Genomic DNA, 14028 nt, shown 5'->3' with positions numbered 1-14028 from the left:
GTCGGCCAGAGTTCCAAAGTCTTGGTCCGGCGTCGGTTGCCGTTGCTTCTTCCCTGACGTCAGTGCACCAGGGGTATATAAGATGCATCCAACGCCATTTTACAAAGAACTTAACCATTATACCAACCCTCAATCATTAGCTATATTTATATATTTTTGTCATCCATTTTTTTTTTCTTTTACACTTATCAGTTTAAATTTAGTTTTTTCTGTCTTTACCCTTTTACCAATATCTTTTTTCTTTCACTACCTCACAGTTTATGTCTTCTTCATCACTTATTTCAGAACCTTCTTCTATGTGTTCTTTATTATTTTTTCTCATCTAACTTTTCTTCTATTTATGCTACTTTTAAAATGTCACCTCTTTCTTTCCTTCTCTTTCTTTTTCTTTTTCCTTACTATTTCATTTTTGCAATCCATCCATAAATGTCCAGTATAACATTTCAATTAACATTTTTTGCATCATTAATTATTTCCTAGCTAACATTTGCCTGTCCTTTGAGATACAGTTTTTATTTGGTTAGTAAATCACAGAGTTATTAGGGGAGGTATTCATGATGATGCATTTGTAGGTACCACGTAAAGAATATTTTGTCCTCTAGTTGACCTATTATGACTCTCATTCACTGAATTTTTATTTATTAGATCTAAAAATTTCTGAGTATATCCTAATTTGGAGGTAGAGGTACTCCAGTCAAATTATGAGCAGTCAAAGCCTCCCAAAATGATGGATTTTTTCATCTATAAGAGTTCATCCATGACATTTAGGAACCCGAGATGAACTTCCAAGGTGAAGGGAGGGGTCTGTAGTAGATGATAAACTGATAGCTGATTTTGTTTAGTGTAATTTGAAGTTTGATAACTTCACTTTGTAGACACAACTTTCCTATTCCATTCCTGCTCTGTCAACAAACTCCTCCACCTCCCTCCTTTCCCTAATCTCAAGCCCCCTAACATACTGAAGGTCCCACTACCAGACGTCTTCCACAGAATGTCTACCTGCAGCCTTACATTCTTTGCTATGTTTACTTACCTGCCTTGACTGTCTGTATTAGCCTTCCTCTTGACCACCTGTTCTGTCTGATGTTATCTCCTTCTCCTATGGCTAAATGCTACTCCCTCATCACTCCTTCATTCTCATTCATGTTGCTTTTGCATAATTGTAATGAGCTTTCCTTCCCTATCATTTCATCAATTGACACATACTGCCTACTGCTTCATATTTGTGTATTCCTATCACTACTTCTATAAATACCCCCTATCCTATGTCTGCCTCCTTCCTTCTTTTTCCCAAGTTATCCTGCCTCCTACCCTGCTACCCACTGTCTTTCAGCCCTTTCTGTCCTCCCCCCTGTATATCAAATCCACTTCCCTTGGGGGGGTGGGGTGCCAGCTGATTTGACCCCTGCAAAAATGTTTTTATTTGTGTTGAACTTTTCCACTGTCAACTTTATTTTAACTTTTCTGGTGCCGCTGTTAATTTTCTGATGTTTACCAGTGCAAGGATAGTAGAGCAGATAATTACTATGAAATACCTCCAAGAGACAGGAAAATAAACTACAAACCAAGAGCTGTAGACATCCATAAGCTAACAAATTTAAATTGTACATCAAGGTTTTAATAACTAATTAAATAAAAGGTCACTGTACTCAGTTCAAAAGTATTTAAAACATCAAACAACAAATATGCTTACCTTATCCCAGATGCAGAATAAGCATTAGAGCTCATTTTACAACTAATGGCTCCTTCTTTTCCAAGAGTTCGGGTTAGGATGAGAAAAGATAAAAGAAAATGGAAGTACGCTATGATCCAGATTCACACTTTTAGGCAAATGGGCATACTGAACAGGGAAAACTGAGGAGGAGGAGAAGGGGGCATAGATGGCAAATGAAAGTTGGGGGGTGTTAAGAAAAATTTCAGCTTGGGTTGGGAGCTGGCATAATGGTTAAAATGTTTACCTCACAAACACAAAGTACAGGGTTTGATTCCCACCTTTGTTCACTGTCTGGTTATTGGCTAAGTATGAAATAATCTGCAGAAGAAGTTATGCTAGAGCCAGGATTGCAGTACCATTTTGTAGGGTGCATCATACCCTGTGTACCTGTAGAGTTTCAGCCTCCTAGCTTTACCCCTCTTTTTGATTGCCTAGTATTGACTTATGACCCTGGAGAATACCACTTCAGAGGGTGGTAGGGTATTGGCATGTAGTGCCCAAGGCAATGCTGTAACAATAGTCATCAGGAGGATTCAAAGATGGCATAGCAAGAAAAATGTCAGAACAGGGAATTTGAGTACAACCGCTGCGGGATACTTGCAACATTCAGAGTATACCTTTCAAAAGTCATTGATTTTGCCTCTTATTTTTTTTTCCTTTTCCCTTGTTAAAGTTTTGATTTTCTTGTAAGTCATCAAATATTACAGTCAGTCAGTAATAACACACACTACAGTTTCATACTTCTTGTCACATGCAGTTAATATCCCACTGGACTGTCAATGATTAGTGTGACATTCCTCACTTAAAACCCAGGTCACTAAGAAGCTTCAATCCTCACTACTGACTTCAGTGTGACAGTGCCACAGAAAACCCCAAAGCACATAACACACAAGAATGAATTCTACAATTTATCTTAAGAAGACAACCGAAACATGCTCTATTTCATGGGACTGGACTATATACCTCTATCCACCTCAAATGTAATTCCTTATTATACACTTCAGAGCAATGTGTTCCACTTTAAGAGCTCTGACTCACTCACTCACACTCAAAATAAATTTAAATCTCACACACTCAGACACTTATGGGATGCCTCACACAGATTTCCAGCTGTGTCCCATCCCCAATAAAAATGGTAAAGCTGCCACCAGAGTCAGACAGATCTATACCACCTTCAAAGGGTGATCAATTATTAAAAATATCAGAATAAATGATAGCTATGACCAGAAGCAACCAGGCATTCAAGGTGAGCTGGGGAGCAGTAAACAGGTATGAACACTCTCTAATCTCTAAAGAAAAATACTGATTGTCCAGCCACAATGTAAGTAATGAAAAACATTTACTAGTAAATAGAATGATTATAAAAAAAATGTAAATCAATAACTTTCAATAAACACCAGAAATTCAATCACCAGAAATATACAATTAAATTGTAGGATAGAATCCCATCATTCTAGAAAATTGCCATCTAAACTTTCATAAGCTAACCAGAGAATACTGTTCCTGGTCTAATCTAAAACATAACAGCAAGTCAAAGGCAGGCTTACAGTTTTTGGTGAGTCCTTTTTGAGTTTCAGCTGCACAGCACTGTAACTGACTGCAACTCTCAACTAACTGCCCTTCTTAACTAACTGCTGTTCAACTGACTTCAGCAGTCTCTTCTATATCCCAGGTTAACAGTCTCAACTGTCTTATTTTAAAAATAACAGTCAGCTGTTTGAAAAGATCTTTTTTCTGTCAGTCATCTGTTTAAAAATCACCTAGCAACCAGGAACATTATAATGACATCACCTATTGAACAGCTGATTCTTCACAGGCAGTTTGTACTTTAGAATCTCCCTCTCAAATATGAGCAATTAGAAATGCATCAAAACACTGACAGATTCTTTAAATATTCTGTATAAACAGGGAACTACTCAATATTTTAAAAACTTATTTACATTTTTGCAATTAGACATGCTGGCATACAATACAAGTTAATCTAAGAATATACACAAATCTCCTGCCAGACATGTTAACACAGATGACAGCATTTCTATTTTCTTCACACTCTATTGCTCAGAAAATGCATGCTGATAAAAAACCTGTTGTTTTATTAACTTTTTTAAATGAATTATACTAATATTTAAAAATTTTATCTAATTTTAGGGCCTTTCCCCCATTTTGACTCTGTTGAGAGCCATGATTCAGACAAATCCTATAGTCTAAGAGTTTTCTTCCAAATGCATGGTTTTATGTTTGTATTAAATAAGAAAGATCAAAACAGAAATGCATATGTTTCCTTCATGCAAGTAAATGAGAATATAATACAGCTACAAGCTGCACTTATGTTTTAATTTTAAAAATTTCTTTGCACTTTCTATATTTTTTTAAAGGGACACTATATTCTTCCATAAATCTAATGTTGGTACTAATATAAACATTCTACATGCTGTACATATAAGTCTCTTAAGAAGGCAGATACAGTGTAAATGACTTAAGACAGATACAGTGTAACTACACTAAGATAGCAGATACAATGTAAGTGTATTAACAACAAAGATACAGCACATCTACTTTAACAGCACTTGCATAATGCAGAGCTTCATACTTTGTTGCTTACAAAGCACCAAACAGCTCATCCAGTACCTACAGTGTAGCAGGAACTAAAACTTCACTTCAATGCACCAGAAAACCCACCTACTATCTACAATTTAATAGGAAGTAAAGCTACACACAGCATTAATGCAGTTTATCATTGTCCCTCATAAATTCAAATGTAAATATAACACTTGCATTTATGTGTTAACTAATAGTTTTTTTCTCTGTGAAAAACTTAATTATGGAGATTAGAATCAGTCCTGAACACTTCTTCAGAAACATTAGTTTTATGACTGCTTACCCTCAGAGGAGTTCTCTTTTAATACTGCAGGTTTTGAAATCATTCCTTGACCACTGTCAAAATGAAGGATAGAAAGCAACTAGACTAAGGGCAGGATGAAGGCTCAGTGAGGGTATTATGGAGGGTCACAGCCTCAGAGTTTAGAGTTCAGTCCTGACCTCCAGTTACTGTATTTCTGTATTCTGCATCATACCTCTCAACCTGGAAACATCAAAAATCTGGATAAGGCCCATGAAAAATAGGTACAAATCTGTATGCTGATTAACATCAAATTTGCATACATAATTACATAACCCTGCCCACTCCAATGGAATTGTGGGATACCAACTTTCAAATGCAAAGTGAAGAACAGATAACCAAAATATGGCACCAGAGTCCCCCTGCAGCCATTCCAATGTCCCATTACCTGGCTATTTCACCCCATTTACCATAAACACTAATGTGTGCATACTGCTTTACTTCTACTATGATTATTTGGATTTTATTTTTACATTTTATAGCACAATGCACAAACACTAATAGACATCTGCTAAACAAAGCTGCTAAACAAAGCAATACTGTCTCACAATGAAAATAGAGCTGGCATTAAAACTTCTCTGCCATTAAACCCCACACACCACATCCAAAGAAAATGCATCTGACCAGCGTTGGATAAAGATTACCTTTGGGCTGTTTTCAAATCATTGGCCCCTTGCACACAAAACAAGAAACATACATGTGTTCTTTGATACACCTTCTTGACTTTTATTAAATTATATTCCTTGTATAATACAGCACACTTGTTAGAGTGCATTTTAACGTATTGTTTGAACATTTTTCCAGTAGGCAATGAAACAAAATGCATGAACCAATAATGAGAAAACTGCCCAATTCAGAACATGTCCATCATAAAAGTCTACTTTCACACCCACACAATATATATATATATATATATATATATATATATATATATATATATATATATATATATATATATATATATAATGACAGTAGTGTAAGCCATAGGCATCTTGCATAGCTTCTCGCACTTATTTTCAATTTCAGTTTTTTTTTTGGGGGGGAGACAAACATTTTGGAAGGTTGTTAGAATAAAATGTTGTGTTACCACAATGCATTTCACTAACAAGTCTTGGGCCCAGGACCCTGTGCACTACAGTACGAGCAACATACCACTATGCCAAATCAGCAGTTTCCTGAAAGGTAGGAAGACTGAAATTTAAATGGTTATCATTTAGTGAATTCAGTTCTCACTTCTCACCATAGCTCCAGTCTCAACCTCTTAGCACAAAAAACCTGGACAAAGCCAATAATGGGGGAATACAGCCCCAAAACAGGGATAAATTTCAAATACTGATCTTCTAAACTTAAAAAATTGCTAGAATAAAAGGTTTTGTGTTACCATTTAGTTTCTAAAGAATATGAAGTCTGAAATTCAAATGCCTGTCATTATTTAGTGAATTCAATCCTTCAGTGATTTTCCACAGTCCTGAAAACCACAGATTGTATGAGGAACAGATCAAAAATATGAGGCTTTAATTCACAAGTGGTGGTGGCTAGGGACTTTAAACTCAAGGTACAGGGTTTGAGCCTAAGTACCTCTAGCCACCAGGTGTATTAGCCCCAACGGAGCTGACGTCATCACGCACATGATGATGTCAGCTCAAAACAAAACGGGGAAAAAAAAATTAAAAATAAAACTTGGAAAAAGTCGGAAATGAAGGGGTGCCACTTGGGAATCATGGCACCTCATTATTTGGACCCCAAAACGTGGCAAAAACTGAGTAATTCAGTACAGTTGGGAGGTGTGCTCTGCATGTTCTCCACATGTAGGTAAGGATTTTCTCCAGTTTCCTCCCACTTCTCATAAAGGCGCTGATTAACAGGTTCCACCAAATGACCATGCATATATTACATTTAACCTTGCCCTTGTGATCCAAGTCCTTACTAAAAGAATGATTTTACTTACTCGGTTAACAAATGAATTAATGTTGTTACCAAGGTATCACTGTTTCCTATATTCCTGTTACAACACGAGAAGCATGTCCATGAAATACTGTGGGTAATGGACAGAAAATTTAATGAGCCATTTACTTCTGTGTTTAATTTCAGTATGATAGGAATTAGTTTTAATCTTTCCTTACGGAAAAAAAATCCAAGTCAAACTACCATCCAGAACAATAAGCTCTATGTAATGTAAATGTCTGTAAACTGTCCTGTTTAAAATAGGAACATTTGCATAATCTGTAAAGAAAAAATACAACTAATTTACGTAATGAACTAAGTAGGCCAAAAGGTCCAGCTATATGAAGATATTTATGGAAAATGAACTATGCAAGAAGTTAAAGTCAATACATTTTAATTTCTCAGTAAAACTGCATTTATATAGTAAGATAAATATTTCTGGTAACCAGGAATTTCAGCTGACAAGAGAGTTTTTCACAGCATTGTGAAGGATAAAAGGAAAAAATATCTGATAAAGCAAGATAGAATATGTAAATGTGGCTGGATGGTTTGGTTGTACAGATCATATACTCTTTGTTTTAATTATTTTGTGGAGGAAATATGAACTTACTACTGATTCTAAGCATCTCAAAAGTTTAAATTTCCAGAAAAGCATAATAATTCATAAGATATACCTTCATTCTGTAACCTTGTTTATGTGGCGAATTTTAAATGTCATTCCATCACTTCAACCAAGCATTTCTGCAACTTTTCTGACAGATCCGTTCCTATTTCATTTTCAGATTACTCAGCTGAAAATAGATCACAACCCCTTTGCAAAAGGTTTCAGAGACAACTTTGACCCGTAAGTACTGCTTTTTTGTCAAAGTATACTCTGTCTAGGCTGAATTCATAGTATAATTAAACAATAATTAACACTGAGGATGTTGGCTGTTTAGTAGTTATTGACAAGTGTTGGAGTCAGACAACAAGGGTAAAACCTGAGTAGTACAACAGAAACAAAAATGTGCACGTTTTAATAGTGATAGGTGTGGATCACTGCTTTTACACTTTGCATGCAATTTTACTTTTTGTAAGTTGTACATTTTTTTTACATTTCTTGTTACATCTTGTCAGTGTATACGCTACTAAAAATAGTTCCTGAAAGTTCTATTAGAACTGGAAAAACTAGAATATGTTATTATATGTGTTTTAATATTGTTGTTTTAACAGGGAAATATGTTGTATCTGCACTGATCTGAAGTCCCCCCTTTCCTAAATTTTGGTGCAACCCTGATGTTGTTATATTTAAGTAGGGCTGGTATAGGAGTACACAGTCTCCCCTACAAAAATTGCTTGACTTCTACCACTTTGAAAAAAAGCAGTTTCGAAAAGTGCCATCTTTGAGTCAGGATGCAACAAGTTGTCCAGTTTTACCAGATCCATTTTAACTCACCTCTGCATTTTACATAATATATAGCACCTCTTACTGGGTGGCCATGGTGGTGCGGCGGTTAGCATTGTCACCTCACAGCAAGAGGTTCTCCAGTTCGATGCTCTGCTGGGGTGCCTTCTGTGCCAAGTCTGCATGTCCTCCCTGTGCTCGCGTGGGTTTCCTCCGGGTGCTCCGGTTTCCTCCCACATCCCAAAGACATGCTGTAGGTGGATTGGACACTCTAATTTGGCCCTAGGCATGAGTGTGTGCATGTGTGTGCCTTCCGTGGAAGGTTAGGTGCTGGGGTTGCAACTCGACACCGTAAAACTCTACTGCCAATCATGAGCAGACAGGTGATCCACTGTGGCGACCCCTAACCGGGAAAAGCCGAAAGAAGAAGATATAGCACCTCTTACTAAAATTAAGACAGTATTAAATAATCTGCAAACCTGTTGGACATATTTGTTCTAGTGTTTTCCTCATTTGTAGCTTGAGGTCTTTATAACAAGTTTTATTTTACATTTATTTATTTTATTTTGTATCAGACTTTGAGTCCAGTAGGGTTATAAGAAATGTTATAGTGAGATTTGGCCATTGAATGGCTGAACTATGAAATCCACGTTAAATGTTAAAATAATAAAAAACGTTGCTTCCTGTGATCCCCTTACCTTGCCCCAAGCTAAGGCTTAGATGTTCACATTGTAAGTAGCTGGAATTAGTTACACAATTAAAGAATGTTATGTTATTTCTAGTGAAGTGAGAGGTCAGCTGAGTATATGCATAGGCATAAAACCATGAAAAGAAAGCTATTCCTGGATCTTACTACAATGCTGGCTCTTTCTAGCCAGCTCCACGAGAAGGTACTCAGTGGCCAGGTATTTTTTTTTTCTGGCACCAAATTCCCTCCAGCTAATCTGACTTCTGAATCTATGCATTCCCATTCTTGTCAGCTTAAATGGATGTTTGTCCCTGTGCATCCTTAATTCTTTTCAACAAAAGGTTCTAGAAGAACCTACAACAAAGAAAATGCGAGGAAGGCAAACTATATAGCAAGAAATATAGAAACTTTATATGTAGCCTGATGGAACTAAAATAAAGGAAAAAAACATGACTTCCAGCCAAGGGTCAGAGGAAGGTTAAGCACAACTGCTAATGTGCTCTTTAGCAGGCAATCATAAAGTAAGTTCCCTATATCATTATTAAGGAAACTGCTACTGACATGCAGAATATAAAGCTCAAATACATGGCTGACAAGTATGTAGAACAACTGTAGAAAAGAAAAAAAACATGGTCATCAAAATTAGCTTCTGACATATGATGATCCTAATGAAAGATCTGTAGTCAGTCATGTATGTCTGAACATTGTAGTTGACCTTCACCATGGGTTATTATGTCTTCGCATTTCACAGAGACTTTTGGACATTTTAATGCAATGCATAAATGAATGACCTGCACATAGTACTATTTCTCACAGTACATTCCCGTACAAACCTTGCCTGTGAAACAACGGTTCCTGAAATCTATCTTGAAAGCTCCTTTCCAGCTGTCGCACGTGGCACCCGTCTTCTCACTACTCTTTTCTTTCGCTTCATCTCCGCTTTTCCCACTTGCCTTTGGCACTGACAAAACTTTAGCAAACAATTGATAACATGAGACATCAGTGCAATGAAACCATCACAAAAAAATAAGGAAGAAAGAAGACCATTTCTGGCAAGTTCTCATAGATCCACTGTTAAAGTGGGTAAAATGTAAACCATGTAGAAAATATCCTGATAGACGTATATAGCGACGTACAGGTGAGGCAGCTGTCCATTTAGACTAGACGTATATAGCGACGTACAGGTGAGGCAGCTGTCCATTTAGTCTAGACGTATATAGCGACGTACAGGTGAGGCAGCTGTCCATTTAGACTAGACGTATATAGCGACGTACAGGTGAGGCAGCTGTCCATTTAGTCTAGACGTATATAGCGACATACAGGTGAGGCAGCTGTCCATTTAGTCTAGACGTATATAGCGACATACAGATGAGGCAGCTGTCCATTTAGTCTACTTATGGGATACAAGAAAGGAACCTGCTTGAAGAAACAGGAATAGTTCAAGAGACTTGAGTCTTTAAGGACAGCATTGGAGGCTCCATTTCTCTTATAAAAAATGTTGGATAAGTTGTTAACAAACATTATCTGCAATAATGCAGCACAGAAGAGGTGATGTGACTCCACTGAGACTTTGCACACTTTAAACATTTCTTCATTTGCCTTTAACAGCAGATAAAATAATGATTCAGGTATCCTACCAAGATTTGCTCTGGCAGTGGTGCATCCTCTATAGCAGAGTCAATAGACACATGAGACTAGCTGGAACAGTACAGAGTTATCCTTGTTGTATGTCACACACACACAAATAAATAGGTGAAGCAGTAGTATGTGAAAGAATTTGAGGGATTTAATACCTTCTCAGGCATTTTTAGCAAGGCTTTATTATGTTATCGGGGGTGTTCAGCCTCTTTAATTCTAAACTTTATGTAAATTGTCTGTATAAATATAGTATGAAGTGTTTATACACTGTAAGTAAAGCAGTACAGCCTTACTTCCAGACTGGCATATTCAGAAACAAATGACAACAAACTTTATTTAGAGTAATTCTGACATATTTATTAAGTATTTCATTTTCAAAGGCCTTTGAAGATGTAAATGGTGCATTCACAATATGTGACTGTCTAAAGTAATTAAGTAGTTACAGTTTAATGAGGAGCAGACAGTGGTACAGGGCCGCTGGCTGCTGGGCTGCTGTCCCTCTAGCTTTGTGAATGTTTCCAGTATGATGGACAGCACAATGGTGCAGAGGTATCGTTGTCACCTCACAGCAAGAGGTTCTCTGATTCGATTCTCGTCTAGAGTGCCTTCTGTGTGGAGTCTGCATGCCCCCTCTGCATTCATGTGTGTTTTTTCCTGGTACTCCGTTTTTTTCCCATGTTACAAAGACATGTATCTGGAGCATTTCTCCCCAGGCCTCCGCTGAAAATTGGCTTCATTCCAAGTCGGACTTTCCCGGTAAACACATGTTAAATAAATAAATGTTACAGTGTATTCAATTTCTTTCAAATATTTTACTTTATCATTTTAGCTACTCTGAACTCATGCAGCAACATACTGAGCATGGATAGAGTTCCAGTTTCTGAAAAAAAATAAATAAGTTTGACTGCTTCTTAGGCCTACTTCCCATACAAAGCAAGGCAATTACTCCTTGTAACACATCCTCCTACAGTTTTGGAGACGTCTAAAGAGTACCACTATGGAGGCTTGTTGAGCTGCACAGGTGTGTATTTATTGGCCAGTCATATCAGCTGACCTTGGTGCCTGAAGAAATGAAAGTAAAAGGATGGAGGAAGATGAGTGCAACTGCAACAATAACTAAAATAATTAATTTAAAAAGATTATATTCATTAACAATTTTCCTGTTTTGAATGTCAAAGTTAGAGTAGAAATCCATTTACAAAATTCAAACTATAGGTAGATTTAACTTAAAGGACGTATGCATTTGTGCTCACTATAACTACACATTGAGTGTTGCAGCAGGTTTACTGTATGATGTATATCCTTTCTGACTGTCCATATTATGGCAAATATTTTGTAATCTTTTGTGCCATCACTAATGGGACTGCAAATCCATCCTGTCAGCACTCATATGAGGCCTGAGTAAATAAAAAATTGTCTATCCTTTTCTCTGTTGAGTTATTTCCCTGTAAGACAGGTAAGGAGTATATGTTGTCATAATCCCAGACTCCTGCATGGCTAGTCAGACAATATAAAGGCTAAAAGAAGAAGTAGAATTTGGCAAAAACATTTCAATGTTGATTAGGGGGCAGAAGTTCTGCTCAGAGTGTCAACTAAGGGTATACCCACTAATAAACTGTGTTTTTGCATAGACACTAATGTCTCAATCCATTTTCAATGTCTGCAACTCTTTAGCACCCTTTCACACCTGTTACAACTGAATCCCTATCATATGTATGAAGCCCAGGATTTGAAGGGCCCATAATATGAAAATTGTAATTTTCAGATCCGTTTTGTCGAGGTGAATGACTCGCCTGTGTCATCCATGTAGATGCTTTGTTGCTATGTCCTACAAGGTCACTGCAACTTGAGGAAAGGGTAATAAAAGGTGCATTTTTACAGCTACAGGCATTCAGAGTTGCGAGCCTGGTTACATATGATTGATACCTTGCAAGCCTGGTTACATATGATTGATACCCTGCAAGCCTGGTTACATATGACTGATACCCTGCAAGCCTGGTTACATATGACTGATACCCTGCAAGCCTGGTTACATATGACTGATACCCTGCAAGCCTGGTTACATATGATTGATACACTGCAAGCCTGGTTACATATGATTGATACCCTGCAAGCCTGGTTACATATGATTGATACCCTGCAAGCCTGGTTACATATGATTGATAGCCTGCAAGCCTGGTTACATATGATTGATAGCCTGCAAGCCTGGTTACATATGATTGATAGCCTGCAAGCCTGGTCACATATGATTGATACCCTGCAAGCCTGGTTACATATGATTGATACCCTGCAAGCCTGGTTACATATGATTGATACCCTGCAAGACTGGTTATATGATTGATACCCATTAAAACATTATTCTGCTCTGTACCATACCAGACGCAGTTGAAGGCTGAGAGAACCATTTAGTATAATTCTCATCTGCAGTCTATGCCAGCCCATATACAGAGGGAGGGGCCTGTATGTAATTCTAGTGACTTGGATTCAGTTAGCAGCCCAAGTGCCGGAGGGCTGACAGGGAGAATAAATAACTGTCATTCTGCCAGATGTTCTTATCTTATGGGGAAGGATAGGGCTTCTTTCGAGCTACAGATTTTGCTAGTGGCTAAGGACTGTAGCCCAGACAAAGAAACAGCACAACTGAGTAGAGGATGGCTGTCTGTAACAAGGGGTTCAGACACACGTGAAAGCATGCATGCACAAACCAGATTGATTTAACTGTATAATACGCTTTGGGGGCTGTGTAGGCTAGAGAGAAGGTATTTATCTACTATTAGGATGGTACCATAATGGCATGCTTGAATCTCCTCAATACCATAACTATACAGTTACAGAAGGACAATAAGATATGACAGGTAACCAATGCCAGAATGGGAACCAGATTTAGTAAGTGAAAACAAAAATTCCCTTTTAAGCTTACTAATATTTCAGTGCGGTTTCTGGGCAAGTTCAAGCTCTCTGGACAGCGTGATGATGCAGGTGGATCCTCTGTCTCTGAAAGCAAACATCCAGGATCTCCATGGGATTTTGCAGGAAGAAGAGAAATCAGTGCTGCAGATTGTAAAAGTAACAGCCTCTGTAACAGAGAGTCCTCTTGCAGAGTTAGAGGCTATTAGAAAGTCCAAACTATTGTCACGAGTCTCCTGTCCATATAATTTTTCTGGCCTGTTCTCCCATGCTCTCCAGTGAGCTTCATCCCTCCTAGCTACTCCATACATCAATTAATTCCCCTTCCTCTTCATGAGAGTCCTTCATTTCTAGAGTGATGATTGAGTTAGCCAGAAGTTGGGGCTGTCACCCACGTGTTTTGGAAGAGCAAGGTTTTGCCATAAACTCTAACCTGCCTCTGCTCGTTCCCAAATGTACTCAAGGTGCTGGCATCGTTGGGCTCTGTAACTGACATCCATACCTCTGTGTGCAAAGCATACCTCACAGCTTCTTACCACTAGAAATCTGGACAAAGCCTAAAATAATGGTGGGGAGGGGCAAGAAAGGGGAAAGATTTTAAATATTGCTCTCACAAATTTAGAAAGTTGTAAAATCACAGAATGTATGTCATTTAGTAACTTCAATCCTCAGTGATTTGCCAGAAAACCACACATTTTATGAAGAAAAAGGCAAAAATATAAGGCAAAAATCTGGACTTTCTGCAAAAACCTGGACAGTTGAGAGGTATGGTGCAATGTAATCAAAGCCATGCCCTATCTTTATAAATAGCACCTCCATGTGAGCCCCAGTCTCCATCGGGACTTCAGTGGTGG

General features: G+C 37.8%; 1 protein-coding gene across 1 annotated transcript in view; it reads left to right on the top strand.

The window, feature by feature from the left end:
* TBX21 (T-box transcription factor 21) overlaps positions 1-14028 on the top strand; it is a 408658-nt gene that overhangs the window by 381561 nt on the left and 13069 nt on the right. Inside the window, exon 5 of the mRNA XM_044055268.1 lies at positions 7340-7401. Coding sequence (XP_043911203.1) covers positions 7340-7401 — 62 coding nt within the window. The remainder of the gene's footprint in view (positions 1-7339; positions 7402-14028) is intronic.

The sequence above is a fragment of the Protopterus annectens genome, chromosome 13.part0 (genome assembly GCF_019279795.1).
Source record: "Protopterus annectens isolate FY-2018-M chromosome 13.part0, PAN1.0, whole genome shotgun sequence".
NCBI lineage: Eukaryota > Metazoa > Chordata > Ceratodontiformes > Protopteridae > Protopterus > Protopterus annectens.
This window is presented reverse-complemented; position numbering and strand designations above follow the sequence as displayed.